General features: G+C 37.0%; 1 protein-coding gene across 1 annotated transcript in view; it reads right to left on the bottom strand.

Moving 5' to 3' along the window:
• LOC148829210 (UPF0606 protein KIAA1549-like) overlaps positions 1-18,246 on the bottom strand; it is a 76,790-nt gene that overhangs the window by 57,888 nt on the left and 656 nt on the right. Inside the window, exons 2-5 of the mRNA XM_088922584.1 lie at positions 13,580-13,730; positions 9,350-9,429; positions 4,842-7,460; positions 3,359-3,447 (exon numbers count right to left, since the gene is read on the bottom strand). Of these exons, the coding sequence (XP_088778710.1) occupies positions 3,359-3,447; positions 4,842-7,460; positions 9,350-9,429; positions 13,580-13,730 (2,939 nt within the window). The remainder of the gene's footprint in view (positions 1-3,358; positions 3,448-4,841; positions 7,461-9,349; positions 9,430-13,579; positions 13,731-18,246) is intronic.

Consider the following 18,246-nt stretch of genomic DNA (forward strand, 5'->3'; position numbering starts at 1 on the left):
TGCATACTGTACCTCAGTGGCAAATTGCAATATTAAAATTTTAGTTGTTTTGATTAGTTTATAGTCACTCTATGAAATTCTTGTTTTCAAAGAATTTCCAGGAAACCAAGCATATTAAAAAATATCAAGATGCGATCCATGGATCAGGTTTATTCTCTTATCAAAGAAAAATACTAACTTTTAATCAGATCATATTTTCCGCTTAAATTAACAAAATTTTAATAAATTTAGTCAAATGTTTATCCATATAATTGTAACAGGTGCAATGTGGGATACACCCTGAATGGGACACCAGTTCATCACAGGTACACAGACACACATACTCATACCAAAACCATTTTTTTCATTTTTTTAAAAGTAAAAAATAGAAAAAACTAATGAATGTACTGTATGTACATATTTATACTTGTCATTAACAATAACTGACTTTAATTGGAAGCAGTATAAAGGGGCGGAGCGGTGGCACTGTGGCTGGAAGGTTGCCGGTTCAAATCCTGCAGCTGCCAGAGGAATCCTACTTCATTTGGCCGCTGAGCAAGGCCCTTAACCCCAACTGCTCCAGGGGTGCTGTATAAATGGCTGACCCTGAGCTCTGACACCAAGCTTCTCTCTTCCTGCCTGTGTGTCTCATGGAGAGTAAGCTGGGGTATGTGAAAAAGACAAATTCCTAATGCAAGAAATTGTATATGGCTAATAAAGTGATCTCTCTCTCTTATTAAAACCTTACAGCCTAATTTTACCAGATCTCAGACAATAAGTGATCTAATTTAATCTAGATTATAATGAATTATTAATCAGTTCAGTAGTTTGGTATGAAATGGGTAGCATACTTAATGCTTTGGCGTTAGCTTGTCTGGCTGAGGAAATGATGTGCCTGTTAGAGATCAGTGCTGTCACCATGATGTCCCCCCATCAGTTATAAAAGATGAGCCAGGGAGGAAATACTGCAATGGTCAAGTGGGGGCAGATTGAGGGGTGCTAAAAAACAATTTAGGAACAATTCTGTGTTCAGCCAGGGAGTTTAACTAAACACCATTTAATACTTTCACATTTCACAGACAACTGGTGTCAGTATATTAAATTCAAATATTTTTAAAAAGCACATAATAGAGTACAGGTCATGAATCAAAGAACATACAAGTAAGCACAAAATATAAAGTTAGGTGAAAAAGTATACCCCCCTTAGATCTTATGGTTTAACATATTTATACATTTCTGATCTTCACCTAGCTCTCATCACGTCCTAATTGTAGATACAACTTACCTCATTTGACAAATAACACACAAAAATATACTTTGTCATTATTTAATAAATTAGCCAGCATTCAATATATTTGTGTGAATAAGTAACTGTACCCAGTGCAGATTCAGTATCCTGTAGCACTCACTTAAGCAGCAATAACCTGAATGGGGTACTTTTGGTCAAAGGCAGTGTTTGGTTTTCAACAAACTTGGTTATTTGCATTACCACCAGACAACTTTACTTTTAACTCATCTGTCCAGAGCACATTGTTCCAGGAGTATTGTTTTTCATTCAAGTGCTGTTTTGCAAACTTAAGCCATGTAGCAAGGTTCCTCTTGGATTGCAGGGGTTTCCTCTTTGCTAGCCTTCCATACAAGTCATTCGTTTTCAGTCTTTTTCTGACTGGGCTTATGACTTGGAATTCCTGGTGGACTTATGATCTTTGACATTTACCATAGCAAGAGAGGCCTGTAGATCCCACAATGTAACCTTAGAGTTCTTTGAGACTTCTAGGTTCATTACATGGTCAGATCTTGGAGAAAATTAGGCATGCTGAACACTACTGGTAGACTGGCAACAGTGTTGAATTTTCTCCATTTGCAGTTTATCATGTGGAATGATGGACTTAATATTGTTTGTAAATGACTTTGTATCCCAGCCCAGATTGATAAACAGCAACACTTCTTTATCTAAAACTGTAACAGATTTCTTTTAATCTGGGCATGACATTACCAAAAAATGAAGTACTTAAGACCCGACTGACTTCTGATTGTATACTGTATATACAGTAGGTGGAATCACTTTCCGATGATCCATTAATCATTTGCACTTATTTTTATGCTCCTCATTCTACATAACCTCTTCATTGAGATGGTAGGGTGCACTTAATTTTTAACACAAAGTGATAAACATGCTGGCGTAATTTTTAAATAAATAATGACAACAGAATTTGTGTGTGTGTGTTATTTGTCGAATGAGGTTAGTTCTATCTACTATTAAGATTTGGTAGGACTTGGTGAAGGTCACATATGCCTAAATATGTTACGACAAAATCTTAAAGGGGCGTACTTACTTTTTCACCACACTGTAGATAAATTTCACTGAGCAAGGCAAAAAGAAAAGCAAAAGAAAGAAAATTCAGAAAAAGAAAAATGCCCAGTAGATCACACAAAGCACAAGAGTCCTTCCAAACTTTAGGTAGACCGTGGTAAAAAAGCATCTACACTAGAATATACACTTAACATTAACATTAGTTTACTATAAGTCTAAATTAATTATTTTACACATCTTGCTATAGACATTTGCACTGCAAACACCATTTAACTTTAAAGTACCCTTCTATGCACCAGCCCTTACACTTATATTTGCAATTTGCAAAAAAGCTTTCTCCTTTAAAAGAACCGACCAGTAAAACTGCAATTCAAAGATTAGTCTCCATAGCATGTGACAAAGCTGTGCTGTAATCATGATATCAGTTTAATCACATTCATTTCATTGACCCCTTCATCTAAGGTGCCATTAATAGCATTGTGGTTAATAAATAACACTACCGTCTACAGTCAGGCCTTAATCTAAATTGCTAAAAAAAAACAATGAATAAAAAACATTACCATACCTTAACATTTTGTATTTTGTATTTACAAAGTATATCAGGTATCTCTTGGTACAAGCCATCAATTAAAAATAAATATTTTGCGAATCATAGTCATACTGTCTTCTCGCATCCCAGCAATGGATAAATTTCCTGGCATGCCAAGCAGACTTGATATCTCACATTGCAGTACACAAGGACAATTTATACCAGCCAATTAAACTTTCCTATCTGTTTCTGAGTGGAGGAAGGGTATCTAAAACATCTGAGGAAAACCTATGCGAACACACACAAATTCCCTGAAGTCACTCAAGTCTGGAATCAAACCTAAGACTTTACAGCTGTAAGGCATCAGTGCTATGCTACCAGCCTACCCAAAACTTATTACTTTCAGCATAAACTGTCGACTAACAAGAAAATAAAAGCTTATTTAAATCAAGCTGTTTCAATGTTCTTGATGCATTCATAGACCAGGTACTGTAACTTACTTTAAACTCATTATAATAAAAGTGTCCAGTGAGTACCTGCAGTTCAACAGAACGGTTGAATTCATTTTTCAAAATCTCTCTGATGTATGCTTTTGCATATCCCAGTGTTGTGGTCGTAGCCAGACCTGCAGTTTTCAAACACAAAGCAATCGATATTAAAATATTTTTTAAACTCACAGCATAGATTTAAGAATAGATATGTTTAAACTGCAGAATGATATAGGAAACACTTTATATGTTGTTCAAAATATACAGTAGGTGCTTTGCAAAAATATTCAGATTCTTGCATACTTTGAAGCATTCTCTGAATATCTGTTATATACACAACCTACTCCATACATTCAAAGTGAAAGTATATACAGTAGATAATATTAAAAATGTTAAAGTCATGATTGTATAAGTAGTCATATCCTGTACTATGGCAAACCTAAATTAATTTAGGAACAAGTAACAGGTTTATTCCATGATGAAAAGAGAAGAAAGGTAACACAACGTCTTGGCTGTGGAGCCTTCTTTGGGTGTCCTTACTTGTTTCTTTGCAGCCTACGCATGCTGGCACAGCTACCCACCTAAACTTAATTAATTTAGGAGTACAAAATTACCTTAGCAAGCCACATAAACAGATGAGTGGTCCCTGTCTGTGTGTCATAACAGTGGCTCACATGATTTCAGAAAAAAATACTCCTTTATCTGTAAGGTCTGTAAGGTAGTGAATTTCAAGCAAATATTCAACCATGAATACCAAATACTAGTTTTCTAAACAATTCAAGGATAATGTTGTGTAAAGGCACAGATCAGGAGAAGGGTATAAAATATTTCAAAGACCATTAATATCTTCTTAAGCATGGTGAAGTTGATCACTAAAAAGAGGAAAGTACTGTACATGGACACTACCTTTATCATGCTGTTCCTACAAACTGAGCAACCAGACAAGGAGGACCCTGGTTGGGGTCCTCATGGCAGCGATATGTTCTCATCAAAGCAGACTGGGAAGCTTATTAATACTGATGGGAACAAACTGTAGATGGAGCAAAGTACTGCGACTCTTAGAGATAATACCTCAACCAAAGCTAAAACTGGAACAAAATTCACCTTTTAGCTGGACAATGGATGAAATTAAGAATCAGAAAGTAATGTTCTTGATTGGTAGAGACTTACCCAAAACGATCTGCAGCTGTAACTGCTATCAAAGACCAAAGGTGCTTCCACCAAATATTCATGGGAGTTCATGGGATCTGAATACTTATACAATCAATGTATTTATTTTTTTCTCTTTAGTTTTTGGTGACATTTACTATAACCTATTTTACCCTTAAGTAACCTCTTGACTATTCAGATTTTAATTTTTAAAAATGGGACACAAAAGCTCTGAATCCTTTAACAAGGAACTGTATTCTAAAAATATTGCTGAGAATTTTCTTCCTTAGTTCCACTTGATTAAATAACATTGAAATTAAAAATAAACTCTTAATTTTTTTGTCTCTGTTTAATTCCTCAGTAAAATAATAGTACTCCTTACCTGTTCGAACTAAATACGTGTCCATCTTGGTGATGTTACAGAGGTAGTGCCGGGTGGCTGTTGATTGCGGGGTTTTAGAAGTTGACATTACTCTTGGTGTTGTAAATGATGTTGACTCAGGACTTGGTATTAAAGTAGCAGGAGTAAAGGGTGTAGTGATCTTGCTATTATATGTATTTGTTGTTGAAGCTGTAGCCGATTTTCCAGTTGACATCATACCATTAACAAACATTGTGGTTACTGGACGGTTTGTAGTAAGATCGTTTGTGGTAGTGTTGTAATTTGCCATGGGTATCACAGTGGCGAGAGAACTGACTCCACGACTGAGATCAACTGAAGTGGGGGAAATTAACTCAGAGATGGCTGACACTTGGGTTGCCTGGAGAGAAACAGTAGCTGTAGCTGTATAAGACAATGAGGCAAACCATTGAACAGTTGTTGCATAAAGTGAATGGACATCCCCTAAGCTCAAACTAAAAAGTTCATCTGGCAGCATAGTGGTGGGCTGAACAGAAATAAAGGATGAAATTAAGTCAAGCTCTTTGTGTAATGAACTGCCTGCAGTACTTGGCCCAGAAGCTGGCACTGTTGCCACTAGTAGAGCTGTTTCATTCAATGATGGTGACAGGTCCATCAGAACAGAGGGAGCCAAGCTTTCCAAAAGGGTGTTTGAGAAGGCAATTGAAGGGGTTTGTGTCACTGAAGGCTCCAAAACATATTCTGAGCTGTTCAACAGATTAACTGATGCTGGTGTTCCATCAAAGACATCAGTCTTTGGCAAAAATAAAGATGAAACATAGCTTGAAGTCTCCAGAGACTCAAATAATGACATGTTAAGGCTTGGTGTCTCTGTCATTAGAACTCTAGTTGAATCAGATATTGTAGAGTTCACAAAAATCATGGTGTTACTTGGTTGTAAAGCTGTAATATTAGCATTCAGAGAGCTACTGTTATAAAGTAAAGACAATGTCTCATTAGACTGAATAGCAGTTTTTAAAATATGACTCTGGTCTAGAGTTAACAAGCTGGTTGGTGTGATATGAGGTGCTTCTACAGATGCAAAATTAATATGCTCTCCAGAAGTCTGGTTATTTTTCTTTTTAAGTGCATTCTCCATGGCTAGTAGAATAGAATAATATTCTAAACTGTTCATATCAGGGAGCAGAAGTTCAGTTGGCTCAACTGTAAAAGAGTCAACCCAATCTGAATCTAAAATTTTATCAAATGAAAAATTCTGCAAAGGAGCAAAAGAATCCACCACTGTCTGGCCGTGGGAGGAAAAAACTGAAGTGGGGTGAATGGTTCCTAGACCAACATTATTAATGGTGGGAAAACCTGAATTAGAACTAGTAGTCACAATGTGCATTGAAGACAATGGTAATACCTGTCTTGAGGGGAAAGAGGTGTCGTACCTCTCAGAAACAGATTCCTCTACATCATACATGTCAGTAGGTAGATTGGTGACAAGTGACAAATCATCCACTTCTGATCCCATGAAAGATATTGTCTCAAGATAGTCCCCAGACCCAAAATCTGTTTCTATTGTTCCAGTGGGAAAGAATTCCTCTGATGGAACTAATGTCAACTCTGTTGTTACTAGCATAGCATGAGGTCTGAGAAAAGGCACAAAACTTGGAGAAAGCATTTCAGGATCTGAGCTGCTTGGTGTTTTCAAAAGTAAATGAATACCTTGTGTAGCATTATTGAGCTGTGGCTTAATACTTGACAAAATACTGTGAAAATCTTCATCTCTGCTGAAAGTTTTTACAGGAAGACTGGGACTAAATGTATCACCTACTTTTTGTGTTATTTTTTTATCAGTAAAACTAGAAGCAGAGTTAACTTCTTCATTCTGAGCTTCTCTTGCTGGAGTAATTACTTCTACTGTGGATTCAGCATGTGCTGCAGGAACTGATGGGAAAATACCTTGTACTGTAAACACAGATGTGTTTTGCTGGCTGTTAGGTTTTAATGATGGTATAGGATCATCTGAAGTCCTCAATAAAGGGTTTGGAACAGTGAACTGTGGCAATGTGGCTGAGGAGGTGATACGTTGCAGAAGTGAGGTGTGCAATGGAGCTGCTGACACATTTGATTGTGGCAGTGGAGGCTGATGATCCGATGGTGTAACAGTGTCTGAAACAAAGGGCAATGTGCTCCGGGAACTCCAAGCCTTAGTATTTGGACCTAGTAGCTGCAGAGAGCCAGATGTAGCCAATGATGCAGATGTGAAAAGTGAAGATAAAGGTTGTTTAAGATCCCTGGTCTGCCTGACTGGTGTAATGGTCATATCTGGATTATGAAATACTTGAGACCATTCAGCAGGTTTTGCAGGTTGCTGGGGGGGAATGGAATTGCTTTCTTCTAAAGCAAGAGAGGAGCCCCTGGAAGTAGGTGGCTTGGAGCCTTGTGAAGGCAAGACACTCCATCCCGTAAAGAATGTTTTCTCAGTAGTATTGCCATTTTGTCCTGTAGCTTCAGACAGGGTTTCTAAAGTAGCACCTGCAGTAGTTAGCACTGGTCTCAGAGAGAAACTGTTTCCTTGGGTTTCAGGTGATAAGGCAGTGTGTAAGTCTTCTGTTCTTCCTGAAGAGATGTCAAATGGCAATAAATATCCATCTGGAAAAAAAAGAATGGTAAAAAATAAGTGTTTTCTGTTGTATTATTATTCAATAATTATTCCTATGTACAGGCGTATGTCCAGGTCTACAGCATATCTAGTCAAATATTAAAAATATTCACATACAAGGGCCCCATTCATTTTCCGGTTAATCCAAGATCAGTTTTTTCACTAATCAGGATTTACACTGAATATATGTTATAGTTTCATAAACCCAAATAATAACAATCTTAATAATACCCAAATTCATATAAACTCAGAATACATAAATCCCACAGTACAAGTGAAGGCAATCATGTTTTAACTTCTGTTCACCATTGCCATTACATAGAAAACAATCAAAGATTGTTCTGTTCTCCTGGGCATATACTGTATATTATATATATCCTGTATATTATATTAGATTCATTTTAAGTATCAATGTATCTGCCTGAGTATTTTTATACATACAGTACATATTTCTTTAGTAACCCAAGTTGTTATTTTTTAATTCCTTGAAAAACAGACATGAACCATTCGTTCTGTTAAAGATACGGACTAAAAAGAATGTACTATAGATGGGCAATATTTCTAAGATGGATATACAGTATATTCTGTACACAAAATTCCAAATCCAAGACCAAAGCTCACTCTTGCCCCACTATATTTTTCATTTTGGGTCAAAGTTCAGCACCATCCACCATTTACAAAATTGGTTTTATGTACCAAATCATATGGCCTTAGTTTTATCATAATTAGCATACTAATCACTTTGTGTCATTTAAGATTTCATGTCAAATTCAGAGTAATGACATGATTACTTTGGTAACGAGTTTAGTTACCAAAGTAACTAAACTTGGTAACGCCAAGTTTGACCAAGAGGAAACATAAATACTAAACAGAGAGCGCAGTGTTTTATCCCTGAGTAAAACCAAATGTAACGAACCCAGTATATGAATTAAAACCTCTGATGTTCAATGCCTAACTAAGATTTAAGCTATTTAGGGGGCAGTACCAGAAAATCAGATAAATTACTGCTACTACTACTGCTACTCTAACCAAAAACAACTCAATTTACACTATTGAATGTAGCCCTAAGATCTAAAATAACTAAGACTGAAAGTGTAACTGAATCAGCTGCCATGAGGAGGTCTATAGCAACTTGAACAGCAGTTTCAGTACTATATATAATATAGCGAAGTGTGCCCCCCCCACACACTTTTAATGCGCAGTACAACACATAGCGAGTAAAACATTGTAACATTATGTTTCGTCTGTGAAGCGTTCTTCAGGCTTTCTTCACACCGAAATGTTGTTTTTTCTCTCTTCTCTTTTCAGCATGGAATAAACCTATTACTTGTTCCTTTGCAGCCTACGCAAGCTGATGCAGCTACCCACCTGAACTATTGTAACATTATTATTCTAATAATTCATTTCTAAACATTGTTATTTTAATATACTGTACTTTTAGTGAATCACTTGTATAGATTCTATCACTAGTATAGAATGTCTGTCAAAGTGAACTTGAACTTGAACTTTATTGCCATATGTAACCGGTACTGGTACAATGGAATTCTTACTTACAGAAAGTCTCTCGATTGTAAAACAAGTGTAAAAAACAAAACAAAGTGCAAACAGTGCACCAAGACAATATACAAACAAACAGTAGACAATGTGCAAGTAAACTTATTAGTTTCTTGTCATTTTTTTATGACAACCTTTTTTTTAAATAGAATTTGAGGTAGATGTGGTATTTAACATGCTAATTAAAAATATATTTATGGGAAAAAGACAGGAAGGACAAAATGTTACCTATGCCACAAAAGAACGTTGTTGCTCTGAAAAGAAAAATCAAAATAGAACAGTTTGAGGCAGCCGGCAAATTGACTAAAATATACATTTTCTTTACAGGCTGCCAAGGAGGTTGAAACCCACTTTAACTCTAGTTCACTGCCTGCTAGCAACTTCCGGATAGCACTCCTGTGGAGACTGAGGAGGAAAAATTGGAACACAGAGTAATTATGTAGAAATCACCACACCAGTGATCTCCAACAACTTAATGGGTAGTTAACTGCAGCTGGGTGCTATTTATCTGACTAACAAAGGACATTATCTGAAAATATTTTGTAAGTAAAGTGGTATACAGTATCATATTAAAGGGTTGTACAAAGGGATTGTACTGTATGTGTTTCTTGCAGAGCTAAAGGTAGGGAGGATGATTTTTTAAATGAGCAGACTTTTTTATTATAGTGCTAATAGTTTGTTATGTGAGGGGAGGGGGTCATAACATTTTTTGCACAGATCCTGCAATCTTCAATTTCTGCCACTGATGTTATCAAGCTTAGTTGTACAACATTCTAGAAATTTTGCATAAATGACATTAAACAGGTAATGTGACAGACAGCCAAGCCAATGACCACTCTAGCATACCTAGTGAAACAATGGGGTAGTGAACTAACTGAAAAATGTAAACAACAGACATTTAAAACAATATATTTATATATAGTGTCCTTGTAATATTGAGGGAACAGGAAAGACTGGTCAAAGTTACCAAAATACTCAGGTGAAGCTAAATCTGGCTCAAAACCTTAAAAAAGGCATTTGTGGCAAAGCATGATTAATAGCATCTACTGTACAGTGTTTGGCCTCCAATTTGCCAGGAAGCCAATTTCCAATAAACGCATGGACAAAAAATCAATATTAAGGAAAGTGGGGGAACAATGTAAGATCAATGTTGGTTATCAAGTGATGGTTAGCAGTAAGAGGGACAGTATGAACAAATTAATTGGAACAGGCTCCATCCATCACAGTGACTGCATTATTGGAAAAAATACTCAAAGGTCATTGTGAATGGCTGTGGCACATCTCAAGGTTAAAAGCTTAGAAATTCTTAGTGATAAGAGTAACACTGAAGAGGCCAACATGAATGTTTCTATTCTTCATGTCTCATAAGGTCAGTTATTAAAGAGGTACAGTTAATTAAGTTATCATGAAATTTAAATGAAAAATGTTTATACTTCCTTTGTTTTTTTGCACATATCTTAGCTCTCAGCATATACAAACTGCTGTGCAAAAGTCATAAACTCTTTGCAGAAACAATTCAGTATTATGTTACTGAGGATCCTGAACAATGTGGGTTAAAAAATTACAAAATTATGATCTTGGTTCTTCATGTCCAAACTAAGATGAATTAATAACAGTCAATATAATAGTACACTGTATATATGATATGATATACTGTATATGATATGGGCACTGGTGGACCCTTTGGGTAAATCCTATTTGTTGAATCTAATTTCATACAACTCCTGACTAAGATAAGGCTTTTGCACTGCAGTACCTGTATATGAGTGACTCCACCTGGAAATCAACCTATAAATACAGTATAAATATATGAAATGACATCACAAGGCAAGAAAAAATGGCAAGGAAATGTTTTTCCCCTGATGATTTGAAGAGAAATAAAATAGAAAAAAAACACAAGCAAACTTAGGCTTTAGAAGATAAAGCAGTCCCCCTACTTACAATATATAGCATTCTGTTATCTGTTATTCTGTTATCCTTTGGAATAGAAAATATTAAATAACCAATTACCAAATTTATACTAAAATATTATAGTTAATTGTTAAATATTGATGAATATAGGCTACCAACATTTATATCTGTATCTACAGGTGTCCTTTTGTATATTTATAAAATGTTAAATAAAGGAACTGAACTAAAGAACAGATTTTATAAAGAAATTCTTAATAAGCACTACAAAGTAAAAACTGGAATTCTGTACGAGTATGTGACACATAATAGAAATGCGTGTATGAGTATGTGACACATCTCATCCTTAAACAAGGTACCTCCATGAACACTCACAATAGGAGCAGCTGTACAGTGCAAGAGGTTTTACTTTAGTTATCATACAAGTCTTTACACCAGCCAGAGTTTAAAGCAGCCTTACTAAACTCAATCACCATAAAATCTAAAACTCAACCACCATAAACACTGTGAAAGCTGTTTACATATCTAAACATTTTGCTAATTAACCTTATGTGAGAATGTGGAATTATACACTTCCAATAATCAAATTAATTAACTAATTATCTGTTTATAAATTATAGAGGCCTTTGGATGCCCTCTAGTGGCAGGTCAGGTGTTATTACAATCCCCTCAAAGACCACATAGTAAATGTTTTTAATTATTAGAAATTCTGAATTGTCAATTACGTTTTTATACACCTACTCGGCAGGGTTTGAAATTTTTGAAAATGAGGGGAAATTCCCCCTTTACATGAAGCTCATGGGTGGGATTTCAGTGTCCTGGGGTGGAATAATAGTAGACTAATGAAACGAGTGCATCATAATAATTAATACACAACACGAGCTTTAAAAGTTCATTGTAAAAACAGTCCCACCTTGTTGGCAATCTGTCTTTCATTGTCAACTTTTTCTCTATTGAAGGTACAAGAACATAACTTAGGAGAAGGATGATTATTGTTTCTCGTACTCATCAAGCAACCCACATACTGTATCTGCTTTTCATGTTGTCAAAGGCAGTCTTTTGTGTAGGACAGTAGTTCCCAAATTTTTTGGACCAAGTACCACCCCTGATCAAACCAAAGCATCCAAGTACTACCTACAAGTCATCTTCTCATAGGAACCCCAGAAAATCTCAATGACCAACATGAGTAAGCATGCGCGCACACACTCACGTACACATATAATAAATATTATAATAAACTTTATTTGATATAGAGCCTTTAAAGGTGGCTTCTCAAAGCGCTTTACAGAATGACAAAAGGAACAATAACAACAATTAAAAATAAACAAGAAAAAAGCACCATTTCAGTGAGAAGGGTGAGCCTGTTTAGTCGAGCAAAGCAGATGTGAATTAATTGGTCGAGCCTTGACAAAATTCACAAGAGTCTAACAGATTTTAAATTGTCAGGCATTTTCTTGGCAGCCAAGGCCTCGCGGTGGATGCTGCAGTTCATATCTGGAGTAACCTCTCTAATTCGTGCAACGACACCACTGTTTCGGCTTGTCATCGCTCTAGCACCGTCTGTACAAACTCCGACACATTTTATCCAGTTGATGCCATTCTCTTCGATAAATTCATTCAGAAGCTGAAATATGTGCTCTCCTGTAGTTCCTGTTGGTAGCGGCTTACAGAACAGAAAGTCCTCATGGGACATACCCCCAAACTTGTATCGAACATAAACGTGCAAATTGGCCAAATCAATGACATTTACAGACTCATCTAATTGCAGTGAAATGCATCTGCTCATCTTTACACGCTCTATCAGCGTACTTTTGACATCATCCGCCATATCAATAATTCTATGAGTGACTGTGTCTTTCGGAGGGGGCAGTAGGTTGGACTGTTCAGTAGTTTTTTCTCCACACATAATACGTGTCAGCTCTTTGGCAACGGTAAACAAAGTTCTTCACAAGTAGTGTGGGGCTTACCTGCTTTAGCAATCCGCAAGCTTGCATTTTTCCTCCTTTCCATTTCAGGAGTTTGTCTCAGAAGTTAAAAGAAGTTTTTATTTCATTCACATGGGAGCGAAACACAGAGACACTCGGTGTATTTTCTCAAATTAACCTAGAACAGTTCTTAAATATTTTTCTGTTATCTATCATGCTTTCCTGTGCTCACAAGATTGCCAGCGTTCCAAAATCATGCACATTCTCCTACCTCCCTATTTGCTGGAGATAACTGTTTTTAAATACAACTGGTCACTTGCATTCATAGCACGCATTCCTATAGACTGGTATAGAATTACATAGTAGCTCTTGTGTCCACTCAAGTATTAGCGCACGCTGTATCGTAGTACATAGGCTGCGTAGTCGACACAAACTAATTTTATTAAAATAGAAAATATGAAAACCCATCCCAATTTTTCAGTGCACACAACAAAGTTCCGGGGTCATATGGCGTACTGCCTGGCGGCGCTCCACGTACCACAACTGGTACGCGTACCACAGTTCGAGAACCACTGGTGTAGGACAATCAAACAGTTTGTCTCCTTTAAAGCTGTTATCTTCAAGGGAACTGAAAAATTCCTGCTCTGAAGGACCAGGATGGACTAATACATCTCTCAGTGCCTCTTTAGTATTGTTATGAACGAGTGAAACGGGCGACATACAGGTTGTAAAAGCCGGTTGCAGCGCAGTGAAGGCACCGCTCTCTACTCCCCTGTGCATAACAAGGATGTTGGCCGCCCGGGCTGACGAAGGCCTTCTTCAGTTCAGCTGGCAATATCCCTGCTGAACGATGCCGGAGGCCTGGGTTCGAGCCTGAGGCGGGGGACGAACTGGTGCAGGAGCAGCAAGGGCAGAAACCCCCAAAAACCCGAATTTGCTACTTTGGTATCAGGAGTGGGATGGGATAGCCCTTCACCGAGAATGGTGAAAATTAAGTGGGGGAGAGTGTAACGAACAGCCCAAATACAGGTTGTATGGGCCTGGGTTCGATCCTGAGGCAGGGGACGAACTTGGGCAGGAGTGGCAAGGGCAGAAACCCTAAGAACCCTAATTCACTACAGTGCCCTGAACCATAGGTTGGACTGTGGAGAAGTCCGTCTTCCTTTTGAAAATGCTTTGAGAGAAGGACTACATGCAGCAGTACATCTTTCATCAAGTGACAGAGGGTCACAAAGTTGAACTATCTGACAGCAATAAGAAGACCTTTGGCTTTATCAGAGTCCTGTGTGCAGGAGGCAACCATGTATTCTAGCACATTTCTCAGGGCTTTTAGTGATCTGCATACTACTGACACTGCACTTTGAATTGTCAACTTCATTTAAATACCGGATTTACGGAAATAACTACAATTGTGTGGGATACCCGCAATCCCGTGCCGATATTCAAGTTGTGCTACTCGGTATGTAATCACTAATTAGTTTAACAGTCCGCTGTCCAGCAGAAAATTCCACACTTGCTCTGAAGAGAATGAGATGCATACTGTACCAAAACCACCTACTGTACATCTGCCATGATGCCATCCGTTAGGGCCATTGTACAGTATATGAAAGGAGAAGAAGTGCTAAAAAGAGAGGTTGCACATCTCCCACTGACACCACCAACATCCTGCAGTTAAATTCCTGACAGTTCTATCAGTTCTCCTTACATGTTCCAAACTATGTTTTATAAATTGTACATTAGCATTGCATTTCATTGCATTCCTTTTGAAGGATACTGTTTGCTGAAGACTGAAATGGTGAGTTTTCAAATGGAACAGACATCAAGACAGCAGATATTACAGCTTCTACAGTATATCCCATTCTACTACATGAAGACAAATCTATGATTAATGTTCTTTCTACAGAAAGCATATAGGCTGGCAGCTCATAAAAAAATATTTTCTGTAATCTCTTCATCTGAATTTTATTTTAAATTTATTTAGTACCATTTTTCAAGGCTTACATTTGTATTGAAATTGCATGTCACCTGCACTACTGTCTCTGTGAATGTACAGGCTCTCACGTAAAACATTCCACACAGCAGTTCAGATGGGTAGCTGCGTCAGCATGCATAGTCGAAGGCTTCACGGCCGAAAACGTTGTGTTTTCTCTCTTCTCTTTTTAGCATGGAATAAACCTATTACTTGTTCCTTTTCATTCTATACAGCATACTTGTTTAATGTCGGCATTGTCAAATTTTATTACTTTATATAACTCAAAGTGTACACCCTGGGAATTCTCCAGAATATACTCTATAGTAGAGCAAATAGTTTAGATTTCTAATTAAATTAACTCTGAACAGAAAAAAAAACATTCAGTAGAATGTAGAAAAGAATATTCAATAAATGACAAGTAATAAAATAAAGTAATTAAATAAAACCATTCTATCTCTGCCTTGGGGAGAAGAGAACACAGCAGCATTGAGAGGAGGCGCAGAAGAAGACCTGCTAGACAAACTGCTACACCAAAGCAGCAGATACCAGTCCATGGCTCACACTATAGTGCTGACGTCCAAACTGAGAAGGTCATACACACATACTAAGCAACTTCAGGTGAACTACATCACTTAATGTTTTGTATGATGGTTTAAGAGAGTATTGATATGATAATCCATCCATTCATACAACCATTTTCTAAGTTGGAGCCAATCCCGACAAGCAGTGGGCGCAAGGCAGGATACACCCTGGATGGGGTGCCAGTCCATCACAGGACACACAAAGACACACAAATGCAAACACACATCAGAGCAACTATGGGAAGAGTACCCAGAGGAAACTCATGCAAAAACGGGGAGAACATACCATAAAAACTCCACACAGTTAGCACCCCAGGAATGGAAACCAAGACCCTAGCATTGTGAGAAAAAAATGCTGACCTCTAAGCCACCGTACCACCTTAAATGACAATAATCAATTTTATTTTACATGAGAATATTTTTCAATAATTATGCTCTTTAGAGTTCTGGTGTTTTGCAGTACATCACTGACAAGAAGAACAAAAACAGGTAGCTACTAAACCAACAGACAAGCCAGCCCCTGCACATAAAGTTGGTAAACATTTGGCACTAAACATTCAGTGTCTTTTATCCATTGTTTTAAATTAAGAGAATTATTGTTCTGCACAATATCTAGTAGAAAGTGTTAACAAAAAACACAGCTCTGAAATTCTCTTATTATAGTATGTTGCAGCTTAAGTGTCTCTTTCTGTGGTGGTGTCATATTTGGAAATCAGAACTAAAAATGACCCTTTAAGCAACAGCTTCAAACCAGAAGGATGGCTATGCAAAACAGCACCAGACCCTGTTGACTGTGATAACTGTTAATAATTACAATTTTTAAAAATAAGTTAACAAAATATAATCTTACTTTTTCAATATACTTAGTATTGTTGTTTTCACCCGATGTGTTGGTTTGTTTTCATCATCCTTGCAGCTTACTAAAGCATTCTGCACTAGTCCTTCTCAAGCAGAAATTAACTGGAGGTGCTGTGCAGAGCTGGGAAAATATACTGATTCATCGACTGATTTGTGAAAAAAAAATTACATTAGATATCACCAGTAATATAAAAATATTTTTTAACAGTGGGGAGCACTAGAGTGGAAAAATGCAACCAAGATTCTGGGATTGTGTTTAACCGATTATGCTTTACTTGATTCGACCATACTTCTTTAAATGTCTTTAAAATAAAAGTTCTTTATTTTATTTTTATCGTTGATCATGAACAAAATTACATTCGATATCTGTAAAATAACTTACGTTTTTTCACAAGTTATTGGTCTTTTTAATATTTTTTTTTTATTCTACCGTCAAGACAATAGTAAGGTAAGACAATGTTTATACAGTATTTATAATTTCCTGAGTTATATAATTTAAAACTCACATCATAAAGAAAAGTTAAGTTTTTAGAGCTTTCCACAGATTTTTTGTTGTTATAAATAGAATGATATATTGATTAATTGTACGTGTAAGACAGCTAGGCATTAGCATGGTTTATAAACTGCCATTGTTACATTGTTGTTCTTGTTTTGGCAAGATGTTTGACTGAAGACTTTGGCTTGTGGTCTTTATGGATCACGTACTGTAGCACCATTAAGACAAGTAGGGCTAACCTTTATGACCCAAGTAAACTCAAACTCAGTCTTTCCCCATTCCTCTCTGTTCCATTTTAGGTTTTCGAAAAACCTAAATTTTCCTATTATAGTATAACTTAACTTAATTTCTTATTCTTCACTTGATATTCCCCAACTGATAGCTCAGAAAGTCTGACCTAACCAGCTAAAGACTTAAGTTGCAAATGGCCTTGTGGTTTACATACAGTAGATCCAATTCTTCAATCTACTAACTTTACAAGCCAGGATTATGGATATACAAAGTGTAAAGGAGCAATACATGTGACAAAATGTCATTTACTGTACACTGTGTAAGCAATTGTAGAAGGTGGAGGATGATAAGCAATTTATAACTGGGAAACTATATTAGAAATTATATTTAGCAATCAAATTATGTTTTATTATTGCAATTCTGCCCCTTGATCCTAACAGTGACCATATGATTCAGCAATATTTGGCCCTGACACGCGTTCTACAACTGAATATGTTAATTAAGACATAAAGACACTCTTCCAAAGTATTTTCCCATGATACATCCATACAGCACAGAAGAACAAACAACAGGGTCAATTTTCTCAAAAGCCAATTAACCTACCTGCATTTGGGTGCATGTGTTTGGACTGAGGGAGAAAACCAGAGTACTCAGAAAAAAAAACACACAAACATGTGTAGAACCTACAAACACAGACAGCACCACTGGAATTGAACCCAGGGCAACAGCACTGTCAGGCAGCTATGCTAACCACTCCACCACCATACTGCCCTAAAACAAGACAAATAGGAATTCATACAGCCAAAATACCAGGCCAAAGCGCACAAGCTGCACTGGCAGGCATTTGAATCAACAGGTGACAGAGTCAAAAACATCTACTAGCTAATGCCTAATGTATGACAAGGGAGGAATTAATTACCCATCACAATCAGCAGGATTAATTATAGCAGATGGCTAACAATGCTCACTGCCACATGACACAGAAAGATGATCAACACATCATTTGTCAAATCTAAATCAGAGACCACATTATTTGCAGAGCAGCTACAAGGATAAACAATTGAGTTCATAAATTTACAAGCTGCTGTGCTGAAAAACTTAAGAGGACCCCTCTTGAGCAGAATTGACATGACATATGTTGTGTTGTAACTGAAACACAAGAAAGTCAATGCACACTGACACATTTTCCAGAATATGGATAGCTGCTAAATGCATTCCACGGCACAGGTAGGAAGTTACCCAGCACCTGTT

Source organism: Atractosteus spatula, chromosome 8, assembly GCF_055471065.1.
Source record: "Atractosteus spatula isolate fAtrSpa1 chromosome 8, fAtrSpa1.hap1, whole genome shotgun sequence".
Lineage (NCBI taxonomy): Eukaryota > Metazoa > Chordata > Actinopteri > Semionotiformes > Lepisosteidae > Atractosteus > Atractosteus spatula.